The 16,809-nt window shown below is 33.4% G+C and overlaps 2 protein-coding genes across 3 annotated transcripts in view; both read left to right on the plus strand.

Annotated features, from left to right (window-relative positions):
• LOC140047691 (janus kinase and microtubule-interacting protein 1-like) lies at positions 1–12,960 on the plus strand (the record flags this gene model as incomplete). The annotated part of the gene is made up of 12 exons (XM_072092728.1): positions 1–627; positions 4,410–4,613; positions 6,210–6,449; positions 6,550–6,721; positions 6,763–6,917; positions 7,039–7,164; positions 7,927–8,073; positions 8,697–8,702; positions 9,957–10,094; positions 12,340–12,405; positions 12,622–12,675; positions 12,895–12,960. Coding segments are annotated over exons 1-12 (2,001 nt in total), but the record flags the coding sequence as incomplete, so codon positions are not given.
• LOC140046876 (uncharacterized) overlaps positions 12,950–16,809 on the plus strand; it is a 25,966-nt gene continuing 22,106 nt past the window's right edge. Inside the window, exons 1-6 of one of the 2 annotated variants that reach the window (XM_072091616.1) lie at positions 12,950–12,966; positions 13,114–13,260; positions 13,782–13,991; positions 14,413–14,448; positions 15,267–15,374; positions 15,612–15,737. In XM_072091616.1, coding sequence (XP_071947717.1) covers positions 12,964–12,966; positions 13,114–13,260; positions 13,782–13,991; positions 14,413–14,448; positions 15,267–15,374; positions 15,612–15,737 — 630 coding nt within the window. In that variant the 5' untranslated portion in view covers positions 12,950–12,963. Of the gene's footprint in view, positions 12,967–13,113; positions 13,261–13,781; positions 13,992–14,412; positions 14,449–15,266; positions 15,375–15,611; positions 15,738–16,221; positions 16,278–16,809 lie in introns of those variants that run through there. The other variant, XM_072091617.1, reaches the window with a different exon arrangement.

Below are 16,809 nucleotides of genomic sequence, written 5' to 3' on the forward strand. Positions count from 1 at the left end.
ATGGCTGGGAAAATAAATGAAAAGGTGTCTTCGATTGAGGCTCAAAATTCATCATTAAAAAGAAATTTAGAAGAAATGCGAATTCATATTGGACAACTAAATCAGCAGCTTGAACAAGAACAGAATGCAGTTAAGCAGTTACGACGCGAAAAGGCTTTAGAAATTAAACAAGTAAAAGAGCATGAGGAACAAACCTCCAAAGTAACTATTAATGATTTAAAAGCCAAACTGCTCAATGACAAGGAGAAAGAGTTAGCTAACCAGAGGGAACAGTTAAACAGACAGCACAACACGGAAATTAATCGGATTTCTCGCGTAAATGATGAAGCATTCAAGAAATATCAATTAAAATCCCAAAAGGAAAAAGAGGAGGAGTTTTCAAGAAAGAAACATGAATTGTTAGCAGACTTAAAGTTGAATATAACAAGATCATTTAAAGCTGAGAAAGCAAAGCTTCTTCAAGAGATTGATGATCTAAAGAAAAGTAAAAAGCATTTGGATGAAGAGTTGAATCTGTTGGTAATTTCAGACAGACAGAAAGCAACAGATATTAGACGCTCTTATGAAGAACATTTGCGAGAACTTGATCAGATCAGAAAGGAAGCCAAGACAGACATGAGAAGATTGGTATGTATCTTGTTAACTAAATTGGTAATTCGATTTATACAGTCTCAACTCTCCCAATACCGGACACCTTTGGACTGAACAAATATGATTTTCCAGACAGTATTGGGAAAATTTCTGGTTTTCAGGGGGTCCGTTATTGGGAGAGTTGACTGTACACATTTCAAAACTCTTATTTTTAAGGCATTTCGATTAGTACGTTTAGAGCCTTTTAAAAATTCTAGATTTGCTTACAAATTCTAGAGGAGGAGAAGCCCCTCTTAAAAACAGCTGCACTACAGCAGTACAGCTGACTTGAAGAGGCCCTCTTAAAAACAATACAAAGAAAATACAGACAAAATTCAAACGTACAAGAAGATTTCATAAAGTCAAAATTCTTAAACAGATAAAAAAAAGATTGTACAAAAATTAGAAAAATGTTAAAATTCATTTTTTCTTTTAGGGTGCTTGCCCAAGTCCTTTTTTTAAAGCATTTTAAACAGTCTATTTCGTGCTTAGGTTACTTATAAACCGACAATAGCCGGTGCTCTCCAGACGGCTATAATTTGGGAGAGTTGACTCATATCGTTTTGTATGAGCACCATTTAAGTTTCATTTTTTATCTAAACAAAATATGGTATGTTTCATAAAAATGTAGCTTTTAACATAACATGCTGTTCAAAAAGAATCATTTAAAATTCATATAACATGTGTCTGAAATCACTGTCATCAAAGCTTTGCTATTTTTGGAGGTAGGCATTCAGAATTCATTGATTTTATGGTATGAAAATCACCAGAGTGGATTGAAATACATTGTCAAAATTGATTTTTAATTCCATAACAATTGATCATGTATTGATCTTATGCCGTATTAGGCTGCTAAAGTTCTAAGCATTATGGGTTGAAATGATTTCCAATGCAACCCATTGTCAAGAAATTCCAATAGTCAAGTCCAGCTCTAGTATGTGGAGGAATAAAGGGTCTTCTGCTGCATAGCGCTGAGTAAACTGTTTATTTCAAAATAGATTTAAAATATAATTTTTATATCGCCTACATTTCTGCTCAATTTTTGCTCCAAAAAAACCGTTTTAATCAGTTTTCGGTCGTCTACGGAAATTGTTAGCAGTACCCGGTAAATTTTAATGTTACTGCAGTGTAGTTGACACAAGGTCAGCAGCTGTTATTTTGTGTTGCAGCTAAAAGTTGCACAGCAAAACCAGGTTAAATGGCGTTCTATTGATTGGGTGTTTTTTTTAAACCGTTATTTTCAGGCTGCCGTTTAACTGGTTATTGAAAATTGGAGTTAATTATTCACACAGTTATTAACCAGATTTTTGCTGTAGAAACACGACTTAAGTCACTGATTTTAATACTTGATTTGTCCATCAAAGGTTCCACTAAAGTTTAATATAATAGTATAAAACTCTGTTCATCTTTAAGAATGAATAACATACATAATTATAGGCACTATTTTTTAGACCACATCATCTTTTTTTTTTCTTAATAAAACAATTTCATTATAGAATCCTAGCTGTACAAAGTCATAAATCATTTTTTGTTACAAATACCAGTTAACCCTTTGACCTTATAGCCAACATTTTATGTGTTTGCACTTTAGCTTTACCTTCCTCAGTATACAAGTGGCCTCCCATTGGAATCTTAGTTTATGGTTGTCATAGCAATGTGTAAACAGGTTAAGAACTACCCACCTTTTCTGCTAAAAGGATTAACTTAGCAGTTCACTCAGGCATATCAAAGTAAAACTATGTGTAGCTCATTACTGAACAATTGTGATATTAAGGTCGACATCAATATTTTTATTTGCGAAGTATTAAAGTACACAAATATTGATAAATTATTCACTTAGCTAGACCTATCCAATAGTGATTAATGTTTAGGGTAATTTAATGCCATCAATTAGTAAAAAATAAAACAATAGCTTTTTTTAAACCAAATAGTTAAAATGACACCTTATTATGATTAAACAATAAGCCTCCCTTAACAATGCATCTGTTCAATTTATTCGCCTTTAAAACGAGAAAAGTTGCTGTATTGATTTAGCATTGTTTCCCAGCAAAGGATTGACAAGAGGGATTAACCTGGGTTTTAGTACTGACCCTATCTTCACTGCACACAGCGCAATTTCATTGGATAACACACTTGCATAAGTAGCATACAATAGGTCTCAGTTCATTCTTACTGTTCATACCTATCAATGTCTACTTAAAAGTGACTTAAGCAAGATGTACAGTAGGAAATAATTTAGGGTGGATATAAATAATACTTGCATTTTTCAAGAAACATTATGCTGGAAATTGATGACTTGAGTACGGTAATTTGTTTTATTGGGTTTTTTTATACCATGCTAGATAATTTTAATTATGTGAGGATTTTTTTCTCAGCAACATTATTTTCTCGATCACTACGTTGGCCATCTGCAACAGGAAAACCTGTCACAAAGGCGTTGGAATGTACTGTAACAACGTTTGTTAATAGTAAAATTGTGTAATTATCAAGGATCTAGAATATTATGTCAAATAGAATGATCAATTACAGTTGTGAGGTTTGTTACTATTTTTAATTTGGTACTGCAGTTGTGCATCTATCAGATTATAGTTCAATTGTGTTGCAGTGAGTGAAATTTGTTTTCTGTCCTACTATCATAGCCTGTGACTACAGGCGATGATAGGTACTAGTAATATTGCAGTAAATTTAATCAATTCATAAAAATGTATCCTGTAGTGACCAGTTTATCAAGTGTCTTTATCGCCATGATAGCGTCATATTAGCATAAACCTTTTGTTATCATTTTAATTTATTTACACAAACACTCAAAGCTACACCTAAAGGGCTGTAAAGTTCACTACCTTTAATGCATCTTGCTCAATCACTAATATTAGCTGTATATGTAGGCCTACAGTAAATGCTGTATATACTATATTAAAAAAACAGAAGAAATAGGTACAAAATTCTAAATCCTACAGGTAAAGGGTAAAAATGTATTTATGGTCATAAAGGGAAACTGAGGGGATTTGGATTAGGCCCTCCACAGACCCACGGCAGCCAGAAGTGCAGGCAGTGTCAACAAGATCAGCATAACGGAAGATCCCTTACTGTTAAAGATGTATTGTCCCCCAAAAACATGAAAAATAAAGATTAATAAAATCAGCCTTTGAATAGACTATTTTGTAGCTTTAATAAAGTTAATAATTTCTGTAGACTAGAAAAAAAAACAAATTAATTTTTTTACTTATAAAATTACAAAATAAATGGTAAAATTCAACCAAAAACACATTGGCTGGCAGCCAATTTGACTATTTTTTTGCTTTAAATTACCTTTCTTTAGGTAAATACTTTTTTTTTCCGATCCATTTTTGGTCAAAGTTGATAACTATTTGGTGTTAGGTATTAATTTTTTAGGGGGACAATACATCTTTAATAATGTACCAAGTTCTTTAATGTGCACTATGTACACACCAACGGCTTTACGTCCCATCCGAAGGACGAGGCAATGAGAGTAAACCATCTTACAGATAAGCTCGAACCCATGCCTATCACATGCTAGTGCAATCTTATCATTACACCATCACTCTAGAATGGCACTATAAGGGATGTTTAATCAAAGTTGGTTTTAAGTTGCAAGTTTTAATGACAAATTTATTCTGTGTTGTAACTTACATGGTAGAAATTACTCTACAGTTTTAAATTACCATCATCGGTTTCAAATTGATTCACTGGCGTTTTATTATTTTTTTCACCTGATACATTGAGTATGTCTTGTTTATTTCACTCACTTATTTTTTCAGATCGATGAGTTAAAATCCAAAGATCGAGTGATCGGTGACTTGGAGAAAGAATTAGGCTATCAATCTAGTTATTCCCAACGACTCCAACTAGAAAAGGATTCTCTCGGAAGCTTACTCAATCTAACAAAGATGGCAGAATCATGGGAAAAGCGGTCGCCCAGAGCAGCAATGAAGAAAAGCCGTAGCCTTGATCTAGATAATCTAGTAAGTTAAAACATTTAATTAATTGAAGATTATTATTTATTTCAACTAAGGCGAATAATATCACAAGTCACAAGGTTTAAATCTCTGCACAGGGAAGGCTCACTGAAATTCAAATATTTAGTTTAAATAGAATTTAGGTTCTAATAATGAAGCAAATGTTTAGCAATACTTGTACAAGAATATGCCAATGCTCAAGGTATATATATTCACTTTTATTATAATAATCTACATAAAATAAATTACATATCGTGGCCAGAGGCCAAATTGTAAGTAAATTTTACAAAAATATACAAATATAAAAGTCTCAAAAGAATTACAAGAAACTTAAATTTGATGATACATCTTTGGTTTTACAAAAGAGGATATCATTTCTCGGACTATTGAAATTGTTAACCACAAAACTATAACAGTGTTAATATTATTAGAAATGCCCTTTACACAATTTGTAGATTGATTATCATGAAAAGAATGTAATTGTTTACTTACAGATATTGATTTAAAACTCAATGTTTGCCCCGCAGGCCTAATATTGTTTTGTATTGCCATTGGAATTCTACTGTAAACTACTGCAACTAAAACCTACCCTATAGAATTAAATAGAATATATCGCTCTTAATCATTTCCAAACAGGGAGGTGCCGCATTTACGGGGTATATTTCCAAGGATTTGGTAGCACAAGCGTGGGAAATGACGTGGTGAAATTAGTAGTGAAGTCCCCCGGCCCGTTCCTTTGTCAAATGATGGCACAATTTATCGCAAAATTTGAGCAGGGATTTTCTGAGCTATACTGGATGCTAAGCCATCTCTAAAGGGATCCTAATCAATGAAAACTAGCCACCTATGTTATCCCAAAACCTGTCATGAACGGTTCCTTTTTTGCCGAGAACCAGTACAAATATTTGTATACAAGTGATCCACCAGGATGCCTTATTATACAGTCATAGCATTGCTGTATGAGTATGAGAAATCATTTTGTACATTCAAATTAACAGTCTATCATAGGTAGCTGCAAATTTGTTATTAATTCCCAGTCTATAGTTGTATCCTTTTTATTATTCTTGAGTCTGCACCTGCTATTTGCAACCTAGACCTGCTATTTGCAGCCTAGACCTGCTATTTGCAGCCTAGACCTGCTATTTGCAGCCTACACCTGCTATTTGCAGCCTAGACCTGCTATTTGCAGCCTAGACCTGCTATTTGCAGTCTACACCTGCTATTTGCAGCCTAGACCTGCTATTTGCAGTCTACACCTGCTATTTGCAGCCTAGACCTGCTATTTGCAGCCTAGACCTGCTATTTGCAGCCTAGACCTGCTATTTGCAGCCTAGACCTGCTATTTGCAGCCTAGACCTGCTATTTGCAGCCTAGACCTGCTATTTGCAGTCTACACCTGCTATTTGCAGCCTAGACCTGCTATTTGCAGCCTAGACCTGCTATTTGCAGCCTAGACCTGCTATTTTCAGCCTAGAATATGATGCGAATGTGACACTTATGTGACATTATTAAAGCGTTCACATTGCAACTAAATTGTTGAAAACATAATTATCAACATTTAATTTATATGATAAGTATACATATATGTGTTTATTTTCATAGACTAATGAAGACTCGGATAAAGAAAGACGCTTGCAGCTGAGACTCACAGAATTAAACAATACAGTACGGAGGCTAGAAGATAGAAATAAACAGTTAATGGAAGGAAAGAGTATGGAAAGCCAACTTGAACAAAATCCAGAGAAAAATAAAGTGTTAAGCAAACGGTTAAATGATATGGAACAATCTAATAAAAGACTGGAGGAAAAGAGCAGGCTTTTGGAATTGGAAAATAAACGATTGGTAAGTTATTAATCAAATATAGATTTATTTATTTGAGGAAATTATTTTCAAAATGTTGTTAATTTATATTAATGATAATTATAAATATATTTCTATAAAGCGTACACTAAAGGACCAAATGCGTAGTAGGTTGGAGCGTGAAAACAAACATTTAAAGAAGGCTCTGAATGAAGAACACGCCAGTTTGAAGGAAGAAGTTAGCGAAGTAGAACTGTTAAGAGCAAAGTTAGAACAGCAAGCACGAGTTATCGACAGATTGAAAAATAATGTGAGTTATTATTAACATTGAAGTCATTTAGAATTTAAATCTTAGTATTTTTTAGCCTTAAATTAAAATATTTAAATATTATTTTTTTTCAGAATAATACAGATTTATTGAGTATTGACAGAAAAGCTGTTAAGTCAGTTAGTGATGAAGTTAGTTTAGTGTCTGATTCTGGTACAATTGATGAGGATGATTGGAATGAGGTAAAGTAATAAGATGGGTTCAAATCATTTCAAATTTGTTCTCATGGCAAAACAAAACAACTCCCTGAGAGGGGATAAATAATAAACAATTACAATTAGTATGTGCCATCTTTCTATTCAGTTTGATAAAGCAGAATTGGAAGCAAATTACCAACAACTGAGTAAAGAGTGCCTACAACTACAGAAAGCATACACCCAGTTACAGACGGTTGTAGGTGGCACACTGGACACACAAAGGGAGGCTAAGGTAAGTGACAGTTACTCTCAGTCACCCTGTAGTCAAGCGAGCTACTGTATCTGTATGTCTCAATGACCTTGCCAACTGACAGTTTATTGGCAGTGGCATAACGCAGAGGCCTTAAGGCCCCTGGTTTAGCAAACCTAAGTGGCCCTCTAACACTGGAGGCCTCAGGCGTTTTAACATATTTTAATGCCAGGGGCCCCATAAGCTCCGAAATTCCCAATTTAGCCAGTGAGCGCTCATAGCCATTACGGCACTGTTTATTGACTGTAAATGCTGCCCATAGAATAATGTGATTGTTAATCCAAGCATCTTTTAGTATACTTAGGAAATACAAAAACAAATTTGACTGTCTTATCTATGAAATGTATATCAGACAATTAAAACCTAGTCTGAATAAACAAAGTGACTCTGTAAAAGCTAAGATTTTCATTTGACAGGATGTTAGACAATAGGTCTTTTGTTATTTAAACTTTGACCCTTGGCTTGTGTTATTTAATTAGTTGTTTTTAGTTGTAATTTCATTCATTGGACTTGATAATGACCCCATGATGGAGTCGAAACGTCGTTCTTTTTGAAGCGTTATTTTTCTATTATGTATTTTAAATAAACGTACCCTCATCCATAGAATTTGTGAACTTTAAAGATGTTTTCATTAGTCTGTGATTGTTGAAAACAACCACTGGTTCTTATAATAATGATACACTGCTTTGAATTATAAATCTAAATGTCTATAAACGTTTTGGTTCTTTTCTTATGTTCTTGAAGATAAGAAGAGAACTAGAATCTGATCTCATTGAGAGCCAGGCTACAATAGAAAGTTTACAGCAACTCCTAATAGATAGTGGAAGGAGTGTGGATTGGCTGAAAGAAAAACAAAAGATGCAGAAACAGATTACTAAATCAAATGAAAAAGTGAGTTTATATTTGTTGGTGGTCTATTGTTAGATGTTGTACAAATAGATCAGTAAATTCTGCCAAACATCACATGAAAAACTGAAAACTTCTTCTAAGTTATCTGAGGATCATTTAGACAGCAGAAATTGCTTTGAATACTGACTTGGTATCAGGTGAATCAAGTACAGTATTCAATGAGTGACATTATTCATGTATCGTATGTAAACCCTCTGTATTTTGTATGTTATTAATGTTGTAGATTTATTTATATACAGTCTGCCGCACTAGATGCCTTCCGTACATCTTTCAATAGGTAAAAGGCATGTTCATCCAGTAAATACAAAAACTGCAAATATATACATTTATTGTCGATACAAATTCAGCATTTTGATGAATAAACATTATTGTTTTAATAAAATCTTAGACAAGCATGTTTAGCATGGAATTGAAATTTTCTTTCTAAAAGCCTGTTCATGAAAATCGGTCTTAATTTACCAAATCTTGTAGAAAAGAAATTGTAACTAAACATTTGCATGTATCATGTATTTAAATCATCAATCATTGTCATTTCGTAAGCAGTAGTACAGTAGTTAACATTTCTTTTAATAAATATTATATTTATTTCTGCCTTTTATTTATAGCCAAAGGTATGTTGTTCTTAATTTTTACTGAAACATCCTTTTTAGTTGAGCAGTCAATCATACCCCGCCTTCTGCCATTACCCCACCCTATGCTATTCCCCCACTCCTCAGATTCCCCTACCCCACCCTCTTAAATCCCCACTCTCTACCAATCCCCACCTCTCCTCTCATCTGATTACCATAAAAATACTACATAGTGAAAAACATTCCTTTTTTGATTTGATGTACTTGGGTAGTTTTTACAAATTTATTTTTTAAACTCCATTTCAGATTTAATTTCATGTCTAATAATGCTTAATGTTGTTATGTATGAATGTTAATAGTTAATGTAAAGTTTATATTCCTTTCTTTGATAATGTTTATATTTGACTTTTATAGTTGCAGTTTAGATACTGTATACACAATGCATTGTATTGTTTAGTATCTAGCAGGGTTTCATGTACTGTAGCAATATTCAGAATATCAATCATCATTACATTAGCTGTTGCAAGCAGTATCCCAACTCAAATTGGTCAAAAATGATAAATAATAATGAACCCATAATAATAAGTAATATAAAGTATTCATATACTGTTACTAATGCTGATACAGAGCTTTCATGTGCGACCACTAAAGACATGGGAACTAATAATTATGTCATGTTAATTCATTGTATGCATGTTGGGACGTACATCCCTCACTTGATTCCATGACACAGTTTTGCCGGATTCTAGGTTCAGACAACGACCAATGACACAGTATCTCCCGCCAATATAAATGCAATTTCTTCCGATATTTTAGATAAAACATGCAATTGCCCTATATTTATACATTTACAATTTGTACTACTCTATATATTGATAAGAGAATAGGAAACATACGGTAATAATATCGGTTCGTTAGATGTTTATAATCAATTCATGCATTTTGTTTAATAAGTGAAATAATGAGTTGGCATGCCTGACATACCCATGTTTACAACTATAGATGCCAATATCTTTAGGGTTTTTATAGCACCCTCTGTTGTTTATGTATTATTATAGTGCCCTCTATAATGCCCTAGTTTTACCAAGTTGGTGCAAATTTAAAGCTTCCTAATTAAGAAGCATTATTGCTACTGTAGGTATTGATTGATATACAAACAATACATAAATCATTTCATTGTTCTACTTGCTGCTAACAACAAATTTGTGCAAGGCAAATTATAAAATTTTTATTTACATTATTTGTTTATTTATGCATAAATAAAATGAATACATTTTCCTAATTGTTTTCCCACAGCTTCATGAGCTTGAATATTCCTTAAAAGAAGTGAAAGATGAAAAGGAACTTTTAGAATTCCAATTACTGGAAACTTCGGAGCAAGATTTTTCAATATGTTCAACAGACTCACCAAGAGCAAGTACACCAAGAATTTTGGTAAGTAGAAATGAGGAAATTAGAGAAGAAAGGAAGGAGTAGAGGAGAGGAGATAATGAGAGAAGAAAGAGTGAAGGAGAGGAGACAATGAGAGAAGAAGGAGTGAAGGAGAGGAGATAATGAGAGAAGAAAGAGTGAAGGAGAGGAGACAATGAGAGAAGAAGGAGTGAAGGAGAGGAGACAATGAGAGAAGGAGTGAAGGAGAGGAGACAATGAGAGAAGAAGGAGTGAAGGAGAGGAGATAATGAGAGAAGGAGTGAAAGAGAGGAGATAATGAGAGAAGGAGTGAAAGAGAGGAGATAATGAGAGAAGGAGTGAAAGAGAGGAGATAATGAGAGAAGAAAGAGTGAAGGAGAGGAGACAATGAGAGAAGAAGGAGTGAAGGAGAGGAGACAATGAGAGAAGGAGTGAAGGAGAGGAGACAATGAGAGAAGAAGGAGTGAAGGAGAGGAGATAATGAGAGAAGGAGTGAAAGAGAGGAGATAATGAGAGAAGGAGTGAAAGAGAGGAGATAATGAGAGAAGGAGTGAAAGAGAGGAGATAATGAGAGAAGAAAGAGTGAAGGAGAGGAGACAATGAGAGAAGAAGGAGTGAAGGAGAGGAGACAATGAGAGAAGAAGGAGTGAAGGAGAGGAGACAATGAGAGAAGAAGGAGTGAAGGAGAGGAGACAATGAGAGAAGAAGGAGTGAAGGAGAGGAGACAATGAGAGAAGGAGTGAAGGAGAGGAGATAATGAGAGAAGAAAGAGTGAAGGAGAGGAGACAATGAGAGAAGAAGGAGTGAAGGAGAGGAGATAATGAGAGAAGGAGTGAAAGAGAGGAGATAATGAGAGAAGGAGTGAAAGAGAGGAGATAATGAGAGAAGAAAGAGTGAAGGAGAGGAGACAATGAGAGAAGAAGGAGTGAAGGAGAGGAGATAATGAGAGAAGAAGGAGTGAAGGAGAGGAGACAATGAGAGAAGAAGGAGTGAAGGAGAGGAGACAATGAGAGAAGAAAGAGTGAAGGAGAGGAGACAATGAGAGAAGAAGGAGTGAAGGAGAGGAGATAATGAGAGAAGGAGTGAAAGAGAGGAGATAATGAGAGAAGGAGTGAAAGAGAGGAGATAATGAGAGAAGAAAGAGTGAAGGAGAGGAGATAATGAGAGAAGGAGTGAAGGAGAGGAGACAATGAGAGAAGAAGGAGTGAAGGAGAGGAGACAATGAGAGAAGAAAGAGTGAAGGAGAGGAGACAATGAGAGAAGAAGGAGTGAAGGAGAGGAGATAATGAGAGAAGGAGTGTAAGAGAGGAGATAATGAGAGAAGGAGTGAAAGAGAGGAGACAATGAGAGAAGGAGTGAAGGAGAGGAGACAATGAGAGAAGAAAGAGTGAAGGAGAGGAGATAATGAGAGAAGGAGTGAAGGAGAGGAGACAATGAGAGAAGAAGGAGTGAAGGAGAGGAGACAATGAGAGAAGAAAGAGTGAAGGAGAGGAGACAATGAGAGAAGAAGGAGTGAAGGAGAGGAGATAATGAGAGAAGGAGTGAAAGAGAGGAGATAATGAGAGAAGGAGTGAAAGAGAGGAGATAATGAGAGAAGAAAGAGTGAAGGAGAGGAGACAATGAGAGAAGAAGGAGTGAAGGAGAGGAGATAATGAGAGAAGAAAGAGTGAAGGAGAGGAGACAATGAGAGAAGGAGTGAAGGAGAGGAGACAATGAGAGAAGAAGGAGTGAAGGAGAGGAGACAATGAGAGAAGAAAGAGTGAAGGAGAGGAGACAATGAGAGAAGAAGGAGTGAAGGAGAGGAGATAATGAGAGAAGGAGTGAAAGAGAGGAGATAATGAGAGAAGGAGTGAAAGAGAGGAGATAATGAGAGAAGGAGTGAAAGAGAGGAGACAATGAGAGAAGAAGGAGTGAAGGAGAGGAGATAATGAGAGAAGAAGGAGTGAAGGAGAGGAGATAATGAGAGAAGAAAGAGTGAAGGAGAGGAGACAATGAGAGAAGGAGTGAAAGAGAGGAGATAATGAAAGAAGAAAGAAAGAAGTAATCTTTTTACATGTCGTCATAAATTATTAATAATCCAGTTAGATAACTATTGCTCATTGGCGATAGTTGTATTCGACAGCTCGTGTCTTTCCTCAGTGCTCCCTTTTTATGTATCACTGAAAGGAATTCACTATTGTTACAGGGGTTGCAGCCACTATAATGTGTTATGATTTAACCCGTGGACTGCTTGTTAAATAAATAAATGTACTGTATTTATTTTGTTTAGATTACTCAGCACCCAAGAACAGAAGAAGCTGGACTTCATTATGCTTGTACACTTGATCAATTTAATGTATGTATTTTTGTTTGGCCTTTTAAACAATTAATTCCATTGATATTGATATAAAGTTTGCTGTACACCACGTATATTAGTTCTGAAAAGAACTTCTCACCAGTTCTTTTCAGAACTAATATACGTGGTGTACCGCAAACTTTATATCAACATTTGATTTCGCAATGCAAACCTTTAAACAATATCATGTTTTAAATTATATGTCTTTGTATTCAGGAAATTATGTACAGTGAATTAAGGCAGCGCTTGCAGGCATTAAACTCAAATAAGGTACAGTATGTTGTGTTTTATTTATCAAATAAACTGAATGTGACCATCTCTTTGGATATGTTGAAAGATAAACAAACATAAATATTTCTATGCTTTCACATGTATACTTTTTGATGGAGTGCACTTTGCAGTTTCTCCCAATAAACTTTAAAATGGCAATTAAATTGTAGCTTTCATTCTAGTGCAATTATCAGAATGTATTCTGTTTTCTTGTTTTAGGATTTTGTGGTATCCAAGGCCGATTCAGAATTACTTAATCAAACACTCAAGATGTTGGATATCGCTGATATGGTACAATTCAATTTGTTGAATAAAATAAAACAATTGATGTTGTTATTTTTATAATCATTAATATTTCCTTACTTCAAAACATTTTTTTTAAAGGCCAAGTTTTACAGGACTTTATACTGATTTATCTTTTTAATGTTAATTTTTCAGCGCCTGGTATCAATGGATGAAGAAATGGCATCGTTAAGAAAAGTTATTACAGAATTAGAAATTGAGAGAAATAACCTGGCAACGGATAATATGAACATGTCCACAGAACTTGTCAATCAAACGCTAGAAGGTCAAAATACACAAGAGGTGAGCTGTCAAAATCTAGATTTTCCACATTGCTTTTGTTGGCCGTTTTGATTACAATATGCAACATTTACATTACCTAAGCTCTCCTGGCAAAAATCTATACAGAACCAACTTTGAATTTATCTGCTCAATACAGGTGTAAAAGTGCCTGTAGGCAAATTTGCTGTGCACCTGTTTTATGCAAGTTTATTAATAAATACAATCATTTCAGTTTAGTTAGTTGACATGTTTATAATAGGATAACAGTAACACTGACAATACAGAGTAAACATAAGGCTACACTTTGTGTTTCAGCATTTTAAGAGATTGACTGATATGTACTGATTAGTCGCAGTCCTTTGGCAACGACCTTTTAACTGCTTTAAATTTGAAATTGCAATTGATTTTTGTGTATGTTTGAGTATTGTTCCTTAACCATAGAAACTATATATCCTTGTAAACCAAGAAGCTACAGTAATAACATGCACAATTGAAGAAACTAAATTTCTTCTGATAACAATTATATTTACATCAATTTACAGAAAGTTACTGAGTTAGAACAAGCATTGGAACAATTTAAGAACAGCGAGACAAAATTAGATTTGGTTGAGGGCGCTTTCAAGCGAACGGAAGAACGCTTAGAAAAAGAAAATAAAAAATTGAAAAAGCAGTTGAGTGATGCTAACGAAGGAAGGTTCAGTGAAAATGAAATGTTGCAACAGAAAGTGAATGAAAATAGACAATTGGCTAATGTAAGTATTTTGAATGAATAGAATTTTTTAAATTATTAAAGATCAATACAGTTTAATAAATATAGTATTTAGTAACAGCTGAAGAAGCTTAAATAAGATTCAATTATTTTTAAAGATGTATTTTCCCACTGAAAAATAATTGTTGTTGTTGGATATGCCATTTTAATATCACTGCATAATCATGGATTTTGGTTAAATTTAACGATTTATTATGTTATTTTTATAACTGAAAACATTTTTTTTTGACAGAAGGGATTCACTTTATTAAAACTACAAAATAACCTATTCAAAGTCTGATTTAATTATTGTTCATTTTTTATGTTTTTGGAGGACAATACATCTTTAATAGTACATTATTTTAAAGATATTTTAGATAAAATTCGCATTTTAAATAGTGTAATTAATTTTTCTTCTATTGAAGAGAACCCCTCATTCTTCAAGGTGCCTATTGAAACAGGTGAAATTTCATTTTAAAACACTTTACCTATTTTTATCTTTTTTCCAATCCAAGTAACATATTCCTAATACATCCATTGGTGCATGCTTTTTCTATAATTAACTTTTTGTTTTTTTACTTAATACTGACTTTCCAATTCCACAACCCAGCACTAAACTAGACTATGGCTATTGAGTCTAAGAGACATTCTGTACATGCTCAGAAACTTACTGAGATGCATCAAATGTTTAATATACTTAATAGCTTCATAGTTTAATTTCATGAAATCGACAGTGGATACAAACAAATTATTGTACAGTACAACATTTAAAAAAATTCAATTGTTTTTCCAATTATTTCATCACTTATTTTTATTACATCATGTTTTATAGATATTTTGGTTAAATTGTGTTTCTGTTGGATTGATGAATTGACTGAAACCAATTATTATTTAACCTACTCATTTTAACAGCATGTTTTGCAGTATGATTTTTGATAAAAACAATTTATATACATATAAGTATATATTACTTGTTGCATGTGTCTGAATAAAGTAAAATTTCCAAATTAAAAATGCTCTACTTACAAAAATAATGATTGTTTTGGGTTCCTATTGAATACTATAATGTATCTTTAAATTATTTTATTTTGGATAAAAGAGTGATTTTTTTTGTTGATTCAATAAATCGAAAAAGCAAATGAAACGTTGACAAAATGTTGCATTAAGTACTTTTTGATTGGATCAGCAATATACAAAAATTCACTCTTATGAGGTGTATTGTTATCTGTACATAAATTTTACTACTTTTATTAATGAAAATATACTTGATATTTTATAGAGAGTGACAGAGTTAGAACGAGAACTAGCGGTTAGAGAACGCCATTTAAATAAAACAGAACGTCAACGATTGATTTCGATGGAAAAGGAAACAACACAACATAAGAAGGTGAAAATCTTGTAATCATATTATTGTAGTGAATGTGCTACCTGTAATTTAAATGATATTTGTACTGTTTATATTAATTATTATACATAAGAGCCGGGCAAAACACCTGACCATTTAACTCGGACGCAATGCTATTTTGTTCGCAGTTAGTTATCATGTGATTGATATAATTTTGTAAATCATCTTGTATTAGTTTGATCCATATTATTTTCTTTATGTCTCTTTTTTATACTGTAGACTATAAAGAACCTACAGGACTTTCTCATGGAACATGAAACAAAAAGTGCTGAGATTCAAGAAGAGAAAACTTTACTGGAAGACGAAAACAAGGAATTAGTACAAGAAATATCGCATCTTAAAATGGTATGTTTGCTTTATTGTTTTCTTGTCAAATGTTTTTTGAAGGCCAGAATAATTGCATTTGATTGAATACAACAATTTTCTTAATTAGATTTTAATTCATTTTTAATTAAATTTTAATTCTTTTTTAATTAATTCCACAGAATAACGTCCTTCCAAATCCTTGCTTTTATTATTTAAATTTGATCTGTAGCCAATTATATTACTCAACTAATCACAAAAACAAATCAATAAATACGTATTAAACAAAGGGAAATAGCTGTCGGATATATTCCCATATGCCATAAAATACCTGCACTAGTATGACTGTTAATGAATAGGTGGTAGGATTTCCTCACCTAGGTTTTGTTTCCTTTCGCTGTGTCAGCATTGTTAGTAGGAAAGTTGTCTTTACGCTTCACTGATTTTGTTGAATATATTATTGATCTCCATGGTGATAATACTCATGATAATTGGCTTGTGTGGCTATTCTAGGATGATTCAAGCTGTGTGAGCGAGCTTTAAACTGTGATTGTACGCAAGGAAATAAAAGTTAATAGAAGGGTTTGTTTTTTAGTTTTTATTTCATTCACATACTACCATGTCATTAGCTATGTTCTTTAGATTTTGTGTTACACTACAGCATACTATACCACAAGTACCAATGTCTGTACTTTGTTCTCTGGTCTAATTAAATATGAGTCATAGGTGATTCCCCTTCCATTCATTCATTGCATCGTTATGCTCTAGCATTCTTAGAACTATGTTAATAGCTGGTTCTTAAAAGCAGTGTAAACAATTTCAATTAATAATCATTTGTTATACATTTCCTCTAACTTATTAAATGCTCTCCATGACTAGAGTGCATGTATTGTTTTTTTTGATTTGCTTAATAAAATGGTTATATGATTGTTGTGAAACATTGATCTTTCTTTTTGTCATTCCATTTTGTATTGAAATTTCATTATCTAAAAATCACCTGTTATTCTGATAACCTATATTGACAAGCTGTGTTGACTTGAGGTCATAATCAGGATTAATTGATTTTGAATTGACGAACTTACAACATTTTGAAGTACTAACCGTCTTTAAAGTA

The sequence above is a fragment of the Antedon mediterranea genome, chromosome 4 (assembly GCF_964355755.1).
Source record: "Antedon mediterranea chromosome 4, ecAntMedi1.1, whole genome shotgun sequence".
Classification (NCBI taxonomy): domain Eukaryota; kingdom Metazoa; phylum Echinodermata; class Crinoidea; order Comatulida; family Antedonidae; genus Antedon; species Antedon mediterranea.